This window comes from Sciurus vulgaris (genome assembly GCF_902686455.1).
Source record: "Sciurus vulgaris genome assembly, chromosome: 9".
Classification (NCBI taxonomy): domain Eukaryota; kingdom Metazoa; phylum Chordata; class Mammalia; order Rodentia; family Sciuridae; genus Sciurus; species Sciurus vulgaris.
Window position 1 is genome coordinate 121,558,547 of NC_136469.1, and position 15,383 is coordinate 121,573,929.

The 15,383-nt window shown below is 33.6% G+C and overlaps 1 protein-coding gene across 8 annotated transcripts in view; it reads right to left on the reverse strand.

Moving 5' to 3' along the window:
- Positions 1-1,317: 1,317 nt before the first annotated feature.
- The window catches only part of PCDH7 (protocadherin 7), a 396,445-nt gene continuing 382,379 nt past the window's right edge, over positions 1,318-15,383 (reverse strand). For 4 of the 8 annotated variants that reach the window (XM_079154082.1, XM_079154080.1, XM_079154084.1 and 1 more), the window contains one exon: positions 1,318-5,187. In XM_079154082.1, the coding sequence (XP_079010208.1) occupies positions 4,811-5,187 (377 nt within the window). In that variant the 3' untranslated portion in view covers positions 1,318-4,810. Of the gene's footprint in view, positions 5,188-13,749; positions 13,768-15,383 lie in introns of those variants that run through there. The other 4 variants (XM_079154088.1, XM_079154085.1, XM_079154089.1 and 1 more) reach the window with 2 other exon arrangements.

Below are 15,383 nucleotides of genomic sequence, written 5' to 3' on the forward strand. Positions count from 1 at the left end.
GGACCTCTACAATGTTTCTTTCACATTTATAGATTGTGAGATGGGATCAAAAGTTCTATTCATTCCTTTAGTATATATGGAAAATATTCTCTTTCTGTGTTAAGGATCATACTTGGAAGGAAGGTCACAATTGAGGGATTAGAGAAGGCTCTAGTTTGAATAGATGCTAACTTCACAAATAATGAAGGTAATTCTTACACTTTGTGTATAATCTTGCAACAAATAGCAAATGGAATGGTTAAAACATAAAAGGCAATGAATGAAAGAAATATAATAGGTAGAGAAGACCAAACAAAAGAAATAAGTTCATCAAGGAAAAAAATTCTGTTTGAAGTTATTTTTCTTATTTCATGATATGTTATTTTAGTTTATAATTCTTTTTTCTATTTGTCATTAATTTAGATTATAAAGTAACATTTCCCGGATTGGGGATGTAGCTCAATGGTACAAAATAACCAATAAAAAGTGGGGGTTGGATCTGCAGAATTGTAAAATGATGATGATGATGATAATGATGATTTCTATAGAGAGATACAACCTGAGTTAGAATTAATTTTACCATAAATGTAAGATTTTTATAGACAACTGAAAAAAATCGAACTTCATATTAATAGAGCAATTTTCTTTTACTGTCTAAGATTTTACAGATAGCCAAGCAAGTGTCTTAGGAATTATTCTGATGAAACTGAAGAAGTCAAGTTCCATTCTATCATTAGGCAAGTAATGCGACAGTTATTCACAGTGTCCCCCAAATCAATAATTACAACTACATTATCTTCTTGCTCTATCTTCATTTAGCAGAAAGCAAACCATCTTAAATCAAACTGGTACATGCATCCATTCACTTCTCGTCCAATCAAAACTGAATTACCTGTCAACAGAGAAGTACACTTACAAGTGTGAAACCATTTGACCATGTTATATTTTAATTTGCAGAGACAAAAATGACAAGCAATTTATTTACATAAAACTGTACAAAAGCAAATTAAATTATGTAAAGAGTTCATAAATAGTTGGACGAGTGTTTAATACATTTTGCCATGTTTAGCATAGTTGCGTGCATAGTGACTCATAATAAATGATGATAAATTGTTCTCTGCTTCACTATCAACATCCAAGTAGCAGAACAATAGTCAATGACCAACATTACAAACAGATCGTACCACACTGAATGCAAGTGCTTTAAAATGTAGGAAAAGTTGTCTGAAAGTAACCCTAGGTAGCTGAGAAAATGATGCCTCCTCCAGATGTTTTATAAACCTCCGCCTGGGTCACGACTAACAAGCGTTATTATCTTCCTGATCAGCTTCATTCCTCTTTTTTTTTCCTTAAGGACACATTTACTTATTGGTTGCTGATATAATATACCTAAAATGACTTAAGTCTTCAGATTTTTCACAACTGCTTTATGATGACTGTTGGATTCTTGGCAGTTTCTTCTGGTCTCTGTGTTATTTTATTTTCCTATAAGACAGCTTCCCAGGGTAGCCTTTCAGACAGATGTCCTTAGTACCATTTTACTTCCTCCTCCCATAAAAATAATGCCTCCCTGTTTTCTGAAACTCAGGCAGTAGGCCAGTCAAATAACGTACAGAAATGATGTATAGAAAATCAGAAAAAACAGTAGATTTTATATTGATACTACAGATGTTTTAATACACATAAATTTATATAGTTACTCAATTTATAAATGTGTCCAAATGTGTAATGCATGCAAAAAAGTTCACTTGAAATTCTTGTGTACAGACAAAAAGCATAGCTTATATACTGTACAACCGAATCAAAGGAGCAGCTGAAGAAAACAAACAAAAAAATGAATAAAAATTGTAAATCAATATTTTACCTTGCAAAATAGACTGATTTCATCCCTGCTAATATCTTTGAGATACTTATATAATAAAAGCTTTCTTCCTGTGAGTTTATACAGCCCATATTAATGCCTGAATTTCATTTTATGAATGAACACTATTTAAGACTGGTCCATTATCTGAGTTTGTCAGAAGGCAAATTTTTAATATATTATTTATTATTTTCAGAAAATAAACATGGATAAATATACAGGTTCAAAAAGTTGGGAATAGCCCATTTCCCCTCATTGTCCAAACCCAACAACCGTTTTCTTACCATAACAACAGGTATAAAAGGCACAGTTGCTTATTTTGCATTCACTCATTTTTTTTTTTGTTTCTTTTTATTGATTTTTTTTTCAAAAGCACTCTATATATGGAGTGGCACCAGATTTAACCTATTCAAAATAAAAGTCATACAAACACAAAATATATTTCTGTGTCATGCCAGCTCATTATATAATAAACATGTTATGATAGCTAATTCTACTAGAATTACTGCGAATACTTACAGTACACCGAATTTTATTCTTTCACACCCATTTTAGTTCTAAAGAGAGGTTCACGAGTTAAATGACAATGACATGACTGTCCCGGATGTGGTGCAAACATCATAGGGAAATGTGGAGCCAATTAATCTGAAGGTCCAGCATGACCCGTATTAGCTTCATAGACAACAAAAGGGTTTTAAGATAGAGTGAAATGAGCTACCTAGTGGTTTCAAGTGTCTCGTGAAAGAAAGAAAAATTTAAAAACACATTAAAAAAAGTTCGCTGAACATCTGTGTTATGCAATTATTTCCTTTGTAACGTGCAAGAAAAAATATGTATACATTTCATAAGTATCTTTAGAAGTATTTTGTCTTAATAGGTACTTACAGATTATACAAGGCAGAACTGCTTTAATGCAGTTTCCTAACAAAGTACTAGAATTGCATCTTTCCATAGTGTAAATAATAATCAAACATAAACATGTTCAATTACTGATATTTTAGTCCAATGTTTTTGCTTCAATTACCTATCTTTTTTCATCCTACCTATTTTACACAAACTAACATTAAAAAGAAAACTCCATTTAAGAAAGAGCATAAGGAAATGTTTCCAAAAGAGTACCCCACCAAACAGAGAAGTGGTTTTTGAAGTAAATATTTTGATGACTTATAGTGAATTATCAACCTATATTCCAGGCTGCTTCTTCACCTTGTAGTCTAAGAAATTCTGCAAAGCATGAAACTACTCAAAGCTACATTTTGTCTACAGTTTGCTAGAGAGCCATCAAAGCTATGCCTTAACCAGGTTACACACATTCAGTGATGAGAACGTTTGCTCTCTTTACCTGTCATCCCCTATTCTGTCCATGGATTGTCACTTTTGTCTGAATGTCCCAGCTTGATTTTCAATTTTTTATATCATCTTGTATAGAGCAAATGGCTAAATAGGTGCATATTCTGTTTCCTTTTATTGCACTGAAAGAACTCCATGTTTTCCAACTTTGATATATATACTGTGAGAAATGTCACTGCCCAGAACTCATTTCTTTCATGTTCAGTCTGAATTTGTTTAAGACAAACATTAAATAATGGTCAAATTACATTAGTGACAAAATCAATTAGCTTGTCACCTTGTTTCAATGCTGTGAGTCTTAAAACAGTTTTACATTGCACAGAATTCAAAATTAGTGCACTTAATTTTGGAAGTGCTACTGAACAAATGCAAATGTTATTGTTGTTTTAAATGTGAATAATAAAACCAGCAGGTATAGCTGGGATTCTAAAAGGATAACAGTGGACCTAACTACTAAGACCATATACCAATGTATCTTTCTTTCTTTACCTGACTACCCATAAATATGACTTTTAAAAGTGCAATCTTCCCTGATAGTACTGTCTGAAATCAAACTTGAACCTCAACATGTTGCCTATTACAATAACAAAATATCTCTTCTCTCATTTGTTTCTCATTTTCTGAGCTTTCAAATAAAATCAATTTTAAAAGAAATAAGATGTTTTCTGGGCATAGAGATGTATAATGTAAACAAGTATTTGAGTATTTCAGTTTGTGTGGGTTCCACTGCTTTTGTCGTTTAATGGATTTCCACGCCAAGACTAAATCAACTTCATGATTTCCCTGATCTGCCGTGTGATCTTTGGCCTCATAATGACACAACTGTTCAAGTTAGTTGATAATTATGGTCCCATTCTGAAAAAAAGATCTTTACAAGTAATAATTAGTGTAATTGATTTATGTAATCAAGATTGTGTGTGATTCTTGAGTGAATGTGTGGTACTGAAGTTGATGTTCTTGACCTGAAAATAATAACCTATGCCAGTTAGGACTGCCATCCCCCTTGAGTGTTGTTTTGCTCTTAGTCTTTGCTAGACTGTTAAAGTTGTGATCTTCCCAGAATGCATTTGAGGGGAGTACACCTTTGTGAAGATTGTATCTTTAGAGGGATATTATCATTTTCAAAGGATTGCCTTTGCTATTGATAAACCACATTTTGATGGTATGTCTGAAATATAATTTACCTTCTGCTTTTTTTTAACCAGCCAGATGACACTCGAACAAAATTAAAGTGACTAAAATCATGCTTCAGCTTAGGGATAATGAGAGTGTGTTGTGTTCTGCTAATCAGGCTTGTTACCATGAAAGGAACTTGCAACCACCTTTTTTTTTTTTTTTTTTTTTTTCTTCTTTTTGGAGGGGAGTGGGGAAGAGAAAGTGGGTGTTAGGGACCAGTGAGGGGTTTAGACATGCAAGTAACAAGGATGGAGTCTACATTGTACATTGCAATCAGGCTAACAGTATCACTAAAGGCCTGATCTGGAGGCAGAAGTGGCAGGCAAAGCTTTGTCTCTTTGGTAGCCCCCTCTTTGTGATTAAATGGTTTTGCTTTGTAAGGTTTTTCGCCCCTTATTCTCCTCCTCATACATGAAAAGCGCTTTGCTGTTGCTCCTTGATAGCCTACAGGTACACTTCTCTTCTAGTGAGAGTATTGACAGGAGATGGCTTATATTCCCCTGTTTTTGTCAGGGGAATATCCTCAGGGTTGGCTTCCTCATTTTTGCTGAAACTGGCTGCACTGAAGGTCTCATAGGATGAGGTCAACTTTTTGTTCAGGAGGTTTCTGTTGCGGTCACCCATGATGGCGGCCTCGCCATTGGCCAGCTTTTCCTGGCTCCCTCGTTCATCGACAGGCATGAAAGTGGAGAGTTTGGGCTGGCTCTTCTTCCTCTCAGGAGAAGTGCGGACCGGCATCCAGCAGGAGTCCGAGTGGCCGTACTCATCACACTCTCGAGTGCATTTCCCAGTCAGGGCTACATCTGGAAGAGGCCTTGAATCTGAAATCCAAGCAGAAGCGGCTGTTAGTGTCCAAATTCCTTAACAGGCTTTCCCCATCTATAGGAAACTGCCCTGCGGGGCAGGGGTAAGGCCTTATGACCTAATTTCCCATTTTCCAACAACCTGAAGATTATTCAGTGAAACTGTTTAAATTTTATATATATTAAAGATAAGGTTTTGCAAAAACAAATATCATAGGAAAGAATAGACAAAATGATAAATTTAAGTATATAGAAGAAACATATAGATACTTGGTCCAAGACAAGGTCATGCAGATATTCTCAAGAAAAAGTGCTAAGTAGATATGTATAGCTCTATGTTTATAATTTTTATACAATCACTAGAGAAATTATTAAATCCAAATAGATAATTTTCTGTATCTCTAAGTTATCTCAGAAATGGTATGCTGATGCCAATTGGATTTCTTCTTGCTTTTACATTATTCATAGAATGCAAATATGCAAGACCTTATATTTAAAATACACTTTAAGACATAAGGGTGACTGAGAAGTTGAACCAAAATTGACAGCACAATATGTGGTAAAATGTATAAGGCATAATACAAGCAGGTTATATGTATAAGCACAGGAGCAATATCACCACCTTCCCCACCCTGGACGCCATTCCCCTTCCCCATGTCAAAATGACCTTCAGTGTGCCTTAGGATAATTCCCTGAGAGTTACATAGAAGTACCTTTGCCAGTGTGTTTGATGAATGAAAACATTTCCTGAATGTAATGTATCAGGTAAATGTGGATAAGTTCCTAAACAGTTGATTAAATAGTATATATTCCAAATTAATGGTGTCATCCAATGGAATGGGAAATATATTCCATTTCTGAAAAGCTGTGTCCTTTCTAGAGAGTTCTTAAGGATGAAGATTAAGTTTGGCAGTCAAGAAGAAACCATATGAATAAATAAAATATGTGTCTGGAAAATGGTTATACATTTTCTTTTTACATTTAAGATCTTTTTATAGAATGTTTTTCTTTTAGAAAGAGTGAGGGAGAGAAAAACCTAGTCTACATCAACAGATTCTAGAATAACTTGTTGGATTTAATTTAATTTATTTTACAGATTATCACCACATAAAAGATGTACTCTAATGTATGTCATATGGTATCATTTTATTGCAATCTTGGGACTTAAAAACATGCAAATTTTGACCTCTGCAAATAAATTCACAGTGACCTGTGTTTACCTAATCCTGGTTGAATAAGGTTTCGCATAGAAGAGAAAAGGTTTATTTCAATTACTCCTCTCAGTATATTTTTACCCTTTGCCTTTTTATTCCCACACGATGTCCTCTATTTTAACATTGTGTAATGTATTTCAGAAGTTCTACTCTGCTAAATCTTCTAAATCAAGACTCTCCAAGAGTACCTATCATTTTTTCCTTCTGTGATGTATAACTGAAATATTGACATTTGTCAGCCCATCGATTTTTGAACCACACTGGCCTAGTATTTTTATGCCAAGTGCTGAGAGGTCAGAAGGAAATGACAGTAGTATTCATGGGAAACCCTTTCTTGAATATGAAACGCAAAGGCAATTATTTATTGAAGTCACACATGCCGCTATTTGACTTCTAAATGAGCAAATCCTCTTAATTTTATCATCAAAAGAAAAAAAAAAAAAACATTTTCCCATTCTTTTTTAATGCTAAATTCCCTTTGCTGCATCTCTCATGCATTTTAGAAGCATTTAAAAAAATCAAACTATTGATAAATTTTATGAATGGTTTTTGTAATCTAGTTGATTTAAATGAGCAAATTGCAAATTCTTTGGGAATATATTCTATCGTGGGATACTCTGTTTGAAGCTGACCTAAATGCTTTGAACAGGAAAAAAAAGATACTTATAAAAACGCAAAGTGCAAGATCAGATCTACTTTTTACTTTAAACATTTCCTTTTGTCTTCACCTCTTTAACAAATTCAAAATTTTATTTTCCTATTATGATAGTGCTTATCAAGGAGACATAAAAATTAGAAATTTAGCTACTGAAGTAAATCTTGATGAATGAGATTGTCATTCCCTGCAGAAATGACCCAGAATTGTCTCTCATCATTTCTGTAAGTTTATTTATGTCTCATATGATGTGTCAGTTACACAGTGGCTTACACAGGTAGCTGCTTTTCCAGGATTAATTTGTATTTCTAGTTTAAAATCCATTGCACTTGTTTTCCCTTTGTTTGATACTCATTTAGAAACACCTTGTGAAACTATATTGATGCTCTAAAAACTCTCCCTAATTTTTGGTTAACTCATGTATATCAACTGCCTTTAACTCCTAAGAAATTATGTTCATTTAGATGGATTCAATTTCCAGTGGACTCTAAGTGAGGCACTTGTTAATCCTTTTTCTTGGTCTTCATAGTCTAGAGTGTTTCCTGCTAAAATTGATTTCCTCTTATTGCTTTTAATGAAAGGCAGCTTGTCTTTTGTGCCATTATCTACATGTGAGCTGCCACATCTCAATCCAAGAGGCATGACTTTTAATAAGGATGTCCTGTCATTTCCAAAGTCAAACACTTGATTGGAGACCACAGTGGAAGTTGACAAGCCTAATTGACTGAGACATGTTGCAGTGTTCATCATCAAATTTAGAAAATAATCAAGAAAGGCTATAAGAGAATCATCAAGAGCAATCAAAACTTCCAATCTACATGACTAAAATGAATCTTCAAAAAGAAATGCCAATGATTAACAAATGCAATTTATATTATGATGCAATTTATTAAGGGAAGGCATGAGTAGAATAATGTTTTTCTGTGTTTACATATTTTATTATCTTAATTATGCAGGCATTTATTATAAATTTTTAAAACATAAAAATTGTAGAGAGCCTTCAAGAATCATGAAAAATAATTCTTTAAACTTCCACAAAAGATATAACTTTAAAATCTGCTCTTTGGGATGGTATTTTAGAGCCAGATTTTCTACAAATAGTTACTTATTCATCTTTCACTAAAGAATATGTTTTATGATATCTAAGAAAATTATTTCATGCTTAGTTTAATATTGTTCCCTTTAATTTTGACCTAAATGAAAACAGAAAACAGCAAATCAGAAATCTTGTTAGTTGGAATAGAGAAAATAAATATAAACATATAATGTTCTATATGGAAATACAATAGAATTCTCTATAATCATTTTCCAAAATAATGACAGTTATTTTTAGTGTTTTTTTTGTTGTTGTTGTTTGTTTGTTTTTATGTTCTTCCCCTGGCTCAATCATATTAAACTGAGAAGACTGGAAACAGAAATGGTACCCATCAGATCATGTTCCTGCTAACCATTTACTTGCACAGGTTTCCATTTTGAATTAATTATGCAACTTACTAGAATCATTGCATCATGTTGTAGAGTTCAAGTTCTTTCTTAGACTCACAGCTAAGTTCACTCTCAAAAGCACAATTATAAGCCATCATAACATCAAATAATCCTAGAATAATTTACAACATAAGAAGTACTTTCCCATACTTCACAGCTTTTACTTATCAGTTCAATCAAATAACAAGGAGGATAGAAGACATGAGAGGTCAAACCCATGGGAGATCTGGGGCCAAAGGATAAGTGCTTTGATTTCCACTTTAATGTTTTCCCATTATATGATATTGCTTCTTTCTAAAATATAACAGCTGAGTTATTTAGAGGTCAATTACTGCTACCCATACGGATAAGAAAAAGCTATAGTCCCTAAAGAAAGGGGAAAAAAATAACTGAGCAGCACAGAAAAGAGATACTACAAAGTCACAAATTTTACTACCTTGTAAAAAGAATGGTATAACCTCCTTAAAACTATAAATCTCCTAACGTAGAGAAAATGATGCACTAATTCAATAGTCAGATTTTCTCCCTAAAAGAAAGTTTTTGTTCTTACTAGTCAGGCAGGATGTGTAGGGAGTACACAAATGCTTCTAAATTCTACTGCCATGATGACAACAAGAAACGGCCACAGATAATATGTAGCATCATTAGAAATAACAAGGAGAGCCCAGATTTATGGAGCTGATGTTTCTAGAAGCTCTCCTACACTCTTCAGAAACCATCAAAGGCATAGTTCTTAAAAGATAGCACAGTGGACTTTTAAGACTCTTGAAGACAACAGTGTACTAGAGAGGATTTGCACTATTCTGAGTAATGCTTTCTGGAAAAACTGGCAACTCCTTCTCCAGTTCTTTGACTTGAGCTGAAGATACAAAGTTCTTTCCACTTAGTAAGAGAAAGCATGACCAAGTTGCATTTAGTTTTAACATATTTCCAATGAGTTTTTCCTTTTTTTTCCCTTAAAGTTCAGATGCCCAAAGCTATGTGCATTATTTTTTGTTTGCAAATTAATTAATTTGCAGACCAGAGAAGATAAACTGCTATTCAACTTTGAGACTTCCCAGGTATTAACACCATACCTTTGAGTTTTCTTTAAAATCAAGCACTAGTCCATTCTTCACATTACTTGACAGCATATGCAAATTAAAAATTGTGGTACTTTCTTTTTTATAGAGGAAAAAATAGAGACCATTCCTCCTTTTATTTTTAAAATACTTGTTTTTCTTCTTATACCTTTTGACTTCTGGATAGACAAACACTTGCTTTCTGGAAACACCTTAAAATCTAGTGGAATTGAATGGAGTATGAGAAGTTCTTACAAATGGATAAATAAGAAAAAAGTGAAAGATAAGTGGCAATTTTTCCAACAAATTTTATGTATTATGTGTTTAATATATAAAACATATTTTATATTTTATCTTTTCACTTTCATTAGTCCCAATGAAAACATCTCTATTACTCAAATAATTAAATCAAGTGCTTTACTTTTTAAATAGCTTTCAGAAAATTATTTTGGCTTTGTATGAAAGGAGAAATAATTAAATAAATGTCAGCTACAACTTTTTCTTATGATAATTATTTAGAGTTGAGGAGAAAAGATCCAAAAGATGAACACTAAGTTGAATTTGGCTTTTTTTTTTTTTTGTCAATAACTGAAGGACCCTACTATTTGCCTGTTTAGGGAATTCATGAAGGTTAGGTGGGCAAAAACACAATAGATAACAATTGAGGTGGGAATTGCTAACTCATACAAGCAGCGAATGCCCTGAACATGCAAAAAATTTTTGGAGCAGAATAAAATTTATAGTTCTGTTAAGTGTCACACAATCTGCAGTGTGTTGAGGTTCCTAGAATGCTCTGTGATTTATCACAGCATCACTACCCCTAGTGGAATCAGAAGAGGGTCTCAGTACTCATTCCTCAGACCTCAGTTCAGATTTGAGCATCACTCCTGAGCACTTTCTTTCAAAGCAGTGAGCATGCAAAAAGAACAGATATGGAAAACTGACATGAGTTTAACTTAGGCTCTACCACTTTCCAGCTGCATGACTCTTGTTATATCTCTGAGCTTCAAGTTCCTCTTATGTCTGATAATAATACCTACTCTCCCATTTGTTGTGGGATAAAAGAGTTAATATATGCAGCACATAATCTGGTCTCTGATGCAGTGCAGGCATTCAGTAAATAGTACGTTATAACTCTGAACAGATTTAGGGATATGTATTCATATATATTTAATACTCTTTCTTCAGTCTTTCAGTAATTGAATGGAAATTGCTGAAGGGAATAGACTCAGAACCTAAGTGACATAGATTCAAAGTCTTATTTTCTTTTCCTAGCTATGTGCTGTGAAGAAGTTAGCTGTTGTGTTTCCTCATCTCAGAATGAACTAACTTCTTAGAATTACTGGGAAAATTAAGTGTATTAATAGGTGTAATGCAGTCAATATTAATTCTGTAAAGGCAGCCTTCAATAAATATTAGCTACTTCAGATGCACAATCCACTGATAAATTCAGACCTCAGTAAAGTTCAGAAAATCAAGTTGCTTTTGTATGTATGTGTAAGTTTATAACAAAACTGATCTGAACTCATTAAGTCTATTTTCTTCTTTATGTACATGATGTATACTCATATATCTTATTATAGAAACAGTGGATTCAATTAAGGGCCTGGTCTTAGGCCCTTAGAGTGATTTTAATTTGCATTTCTCAACATATGTTTTTATTACTTAGATCTTTAAGATGGGACACATGTGGTATCTTACTATCTTATTGAAGATAATAAGATATTACCTTTTTTCACATGTGAAACATTTTGAATTTTGGTCCCAAAGGTCTCAGGCAATTTATTGTGAATTAATATCAATTTTCAATTAAAAGAACATATATATATATATTATTTTTACAGACTGTATTTTGATTCATTGTACACAAATGGGGTACAAATTTTGTTTCTATGGTTATACAAGATGTAAATTCACATCATACCTGTAATCATACATGTACATAGGGCAATGATGTCTGTCTCATTCCACCATCTTTCATACCCCTGCCCCCTCTCATTTTCCTCTACATAATTCAAAGTTCCTCCTTTATTCTCTTTCCCCCATTCCCCCACCCCCATTATGTATCATCATCCGCTTATCAGAAAAATCATTCAGCCTTTGGTTTTTTTTGGGATTGGCTTATTTCACTTAGCATGATATTCTCCAATTCCATCCATTTACCTGCAAATGCCATAATAGAATTCTTCTTTATGACTGAATAATATTCCATTGTGTATATATATACCACAGTTTCTTTATCCATTCATCTATTGAAGGGCATCTAGGTTGGTTCCACAATCTAGCTATTGTGAATTGACCTGCTGTAAAAATTGATGTAGCTGTGTCACTGTAGTATACTGATTTTAAGTCTTCTGGGCATGAACTGAGGGGTGGGATAACTGGGTCAAAGGTTTTCTGAGGAATCTCCATACTGCTTTCCAGAGTGGCTGCACCAATCTGCAACTCCACCAGCAATGTACAAGTGTACCTTTTTCCCCCACATCCTCGCCAACACCTATTATTGTTTGTGTTCTTGATAATAGCCATTTTAATTGGAGTGAGATGAAATCTTAGGGTGGTTTTAATTTGCATTTCTCAATATATATTTTTATTACTTTCCAAGTAGTGCTAATGGAGTCATGCCGATCGCATCTGAAATATAGCAGAACTACCATTTATTTAGAAAAGCATGTTGGTCACCATATTCTAGTTACTCTACATCAGGCATCCCCAGAATCTCTTTTTACTAGGAGTTTGTCAAACATGTTTTCAGTTGGTACCAAAACTCAAATGCAAATGATCTATTATTTGGAGTTATCTTTACAGTCTAAATAGACCATCCTTGCCATTAATCACCTCACTTGAAACTTACCCATGGGATGTTGAGTTGCTGGTCTGCTATTGTGTATCACCCAAATGGGCAGCATAAGGAGGAGCAGCATTTGAAAGATGTGTCAAAAATGAGCAGGAAATTTTTTGAAGACTGAGAGATTGAAAGACTAGACATGACAGGATAAATATAAAAAAATAGGTGAAATGCAATGCACCATTTGCAAACTAAAAATAATTAAACAAGAGTTGCTCAGTCTGAGCTATGTAGACTCCATGAGGTATGTGCATGATTGCTTTAAGTTATGAAATAGGACCAGGAATTCCTGAAATATCCTTAGACACACACCTTTAGACATTACTGCTCCTACCATCAAACGTAGAGTCTGCTTCACATTATTTGATGCCAGGCTTAGCCTTGACAACTAGAAGGTGGCGGAAGTAATACTGTCCTGTTTCTAGCCTATCTCTCTACAGGACTAGTAGCTTGTGTTTTTACTCTGGAATCACTGGGATACATGCCCTGAGAGAAAGCGTATTCTACCCTCTCTGAAGATGAACACCACTTGAATGAAATACCACTCGAGAATTAGCTCTGACTGTCCCAACCAGGGACAGTAAGTTCACCCCCAGGCAGCTCTCCAGGTGAATGCACCATTGAGAAGGACAGGCAAAACTAGCAGAAGCAAGAGGTTAATCCATAGAAATGTAAGAAGTAATAGATCTTTGTTGTTTGTAGTCACTAAGTTATGTGTTTGCTTGTTTTTATGTTTGGGGGAGATTTTGGTGATGTGGTAATAAATCATTAAAAAAACGATCACAGAGTTATGTTATCTTCAATAAATAAATTGCTCCAAACCGTAACCGAAATTCTTGAAACAATGCATTCTAATTCTTTCATGTCTCCTTATCGTGGATAACAAACTGACCAAAATTACTGCAACTACAACCCTGTGAAATAACATTTTTGGAGATGATTTTATTCTACCTTGGAGTGCGCCAATTGGTACTGACATGCCAAGACAATATTTCAAATGTTTAAACATGTTTGAAAGCATCAGCAACTTTTCTCATTCCTTAGGCTAAGCTCAGTCAAATAGCAATTGAAAAGATTGCAAGAAGCATTTACTGCCCTGAGGCTTAGACCACTGTCATTCTGAATGTGGCATTGGCACATATACTGGAGCCTGTGCACACCATGTCTCAAGCTTAACAGCTCGAAAGTGAATCTGCTGGTTGGTACATGAAAACTGCATGGAAGCCAGAAAATGGATGGTGACTGCTCAGGAGCAGTTTGCCCATGCACTTCAGAGATAGGGCTTCCTTGGATTGTCCTTTGCACCATGCCAGTAGAGCTTCTCAAGTTGAGGGGCTGAATGCAAGAAGAATAAAATGGTGTAAATGATCTGATATTGATCAAGAGAGTATAGAAAACCTTGGAGGAAACTAGGGGCATCTTTTGCACAAGGTACCCACTGGTTTTCTCAGATACCCATTGTATCTGAGAATAGATACAACTGTGGCAAATTCTATTCATTTTTCTACTGTAATGATCATGACTTTCATGATTTTCTTTCCAGCATATTGAATTTTCTTACATTAAAAATAATTTGCTTCAATGATTGACTATTTCATTAATCTGATGAAAATGAGGAGCACTGTCTCCAATGCAGATATATGTTCACAACATTTTGCAAAACTTTCAGTGAGTTTCAAGTTACCTGAATGAGAGTCTTGATATATTTCCAACATCCCAGTGTTTGGGAGAACTATTTACACTATTTCTCCCCTTTGGGTTAGAATCAAAGGTTAAGACATATTTAACAATTCAACATTCACCCTCAAAAACATAAATCACATGTGGTAACTGTCATTTGGTGAAAAAAAGCATTTTTAAAACACAGAATTATGAAACACATAGTTAGAAGTGAGAAAAATAACTTAGGCTTCATTATATTAATAGGTTAGTATTGAAAAGTCCAACTCTAAAAACCCTAATAATTTATAAAAAGTTTTTGCTTAAATAAAAATTTACTACTTGGGGATGGATTCAACTAAATGCTGCTTACCAGTTTAAAACTTTCAATTTCCTAAATCTACATTCAAACTTTGCCTCAAACCAGTGTCTTGAATTGCCAGTAACTGGATGGTTATCTATTTCCCATTGAACAGAAACAAAAGTTTGGAAAAAAAACACTAATGAAACAGATGACAGTTATTTTAAGTTAATAAAGTGTTTTAACTTCTTTATATTGGTTTTGAAGGAAAGCAGGTCATAGGTAGCACTAAAAGAGCTGTAGGTACCAGTTTAAATTAGTATCACTTTATAGTAATGTTTAAATCTTTAAAGTTCTGACTTAATGAGGTAATTATCATCTGCTGGCAAGATATTTTTACTCATTAGTACTATAGTTCAATTATCAATCAAATTGTCATTACTGACATATAGTTGTAGAATATATATCCTACAATAAACATTAATAATATCTTTAGGAGTGAATGTTTATAGTATATAAAGGTTTTATTAATAATAAAAATATTATCTTTGAGTGTCATTATTCTGAAGGCAGAGGAAATTTATCTTTTCTTCTCCATATTATATATAGAGATATATTGTATGTCATATTATTTATAGAGATATATATGTATCTTTATATAGATGTATGTGTATTCATATATATGTATGTGCATGTGTGTATACATACATGTCTATATAATGATATATATAATTTTATATAGAGGTTGAAAAATGAAAACTGAAAAACAATTTAATAGTAGACATTATTTTCTCAAACCTTTCTTACTTTCCAGAAGAACAAGTATAAAACAATTTTTACAAAAATGAGTTGAAAAATATTCTTTGCAATATGTAGTTCTTATCAAATGCAATCATGTTAAATACTGAGTCAAATTAATTTGGCATTATGGAATAAATAAGTTAAGAAAAAATGCTTTGCTACCATAGTCATCATAAGATAGAAGATATTT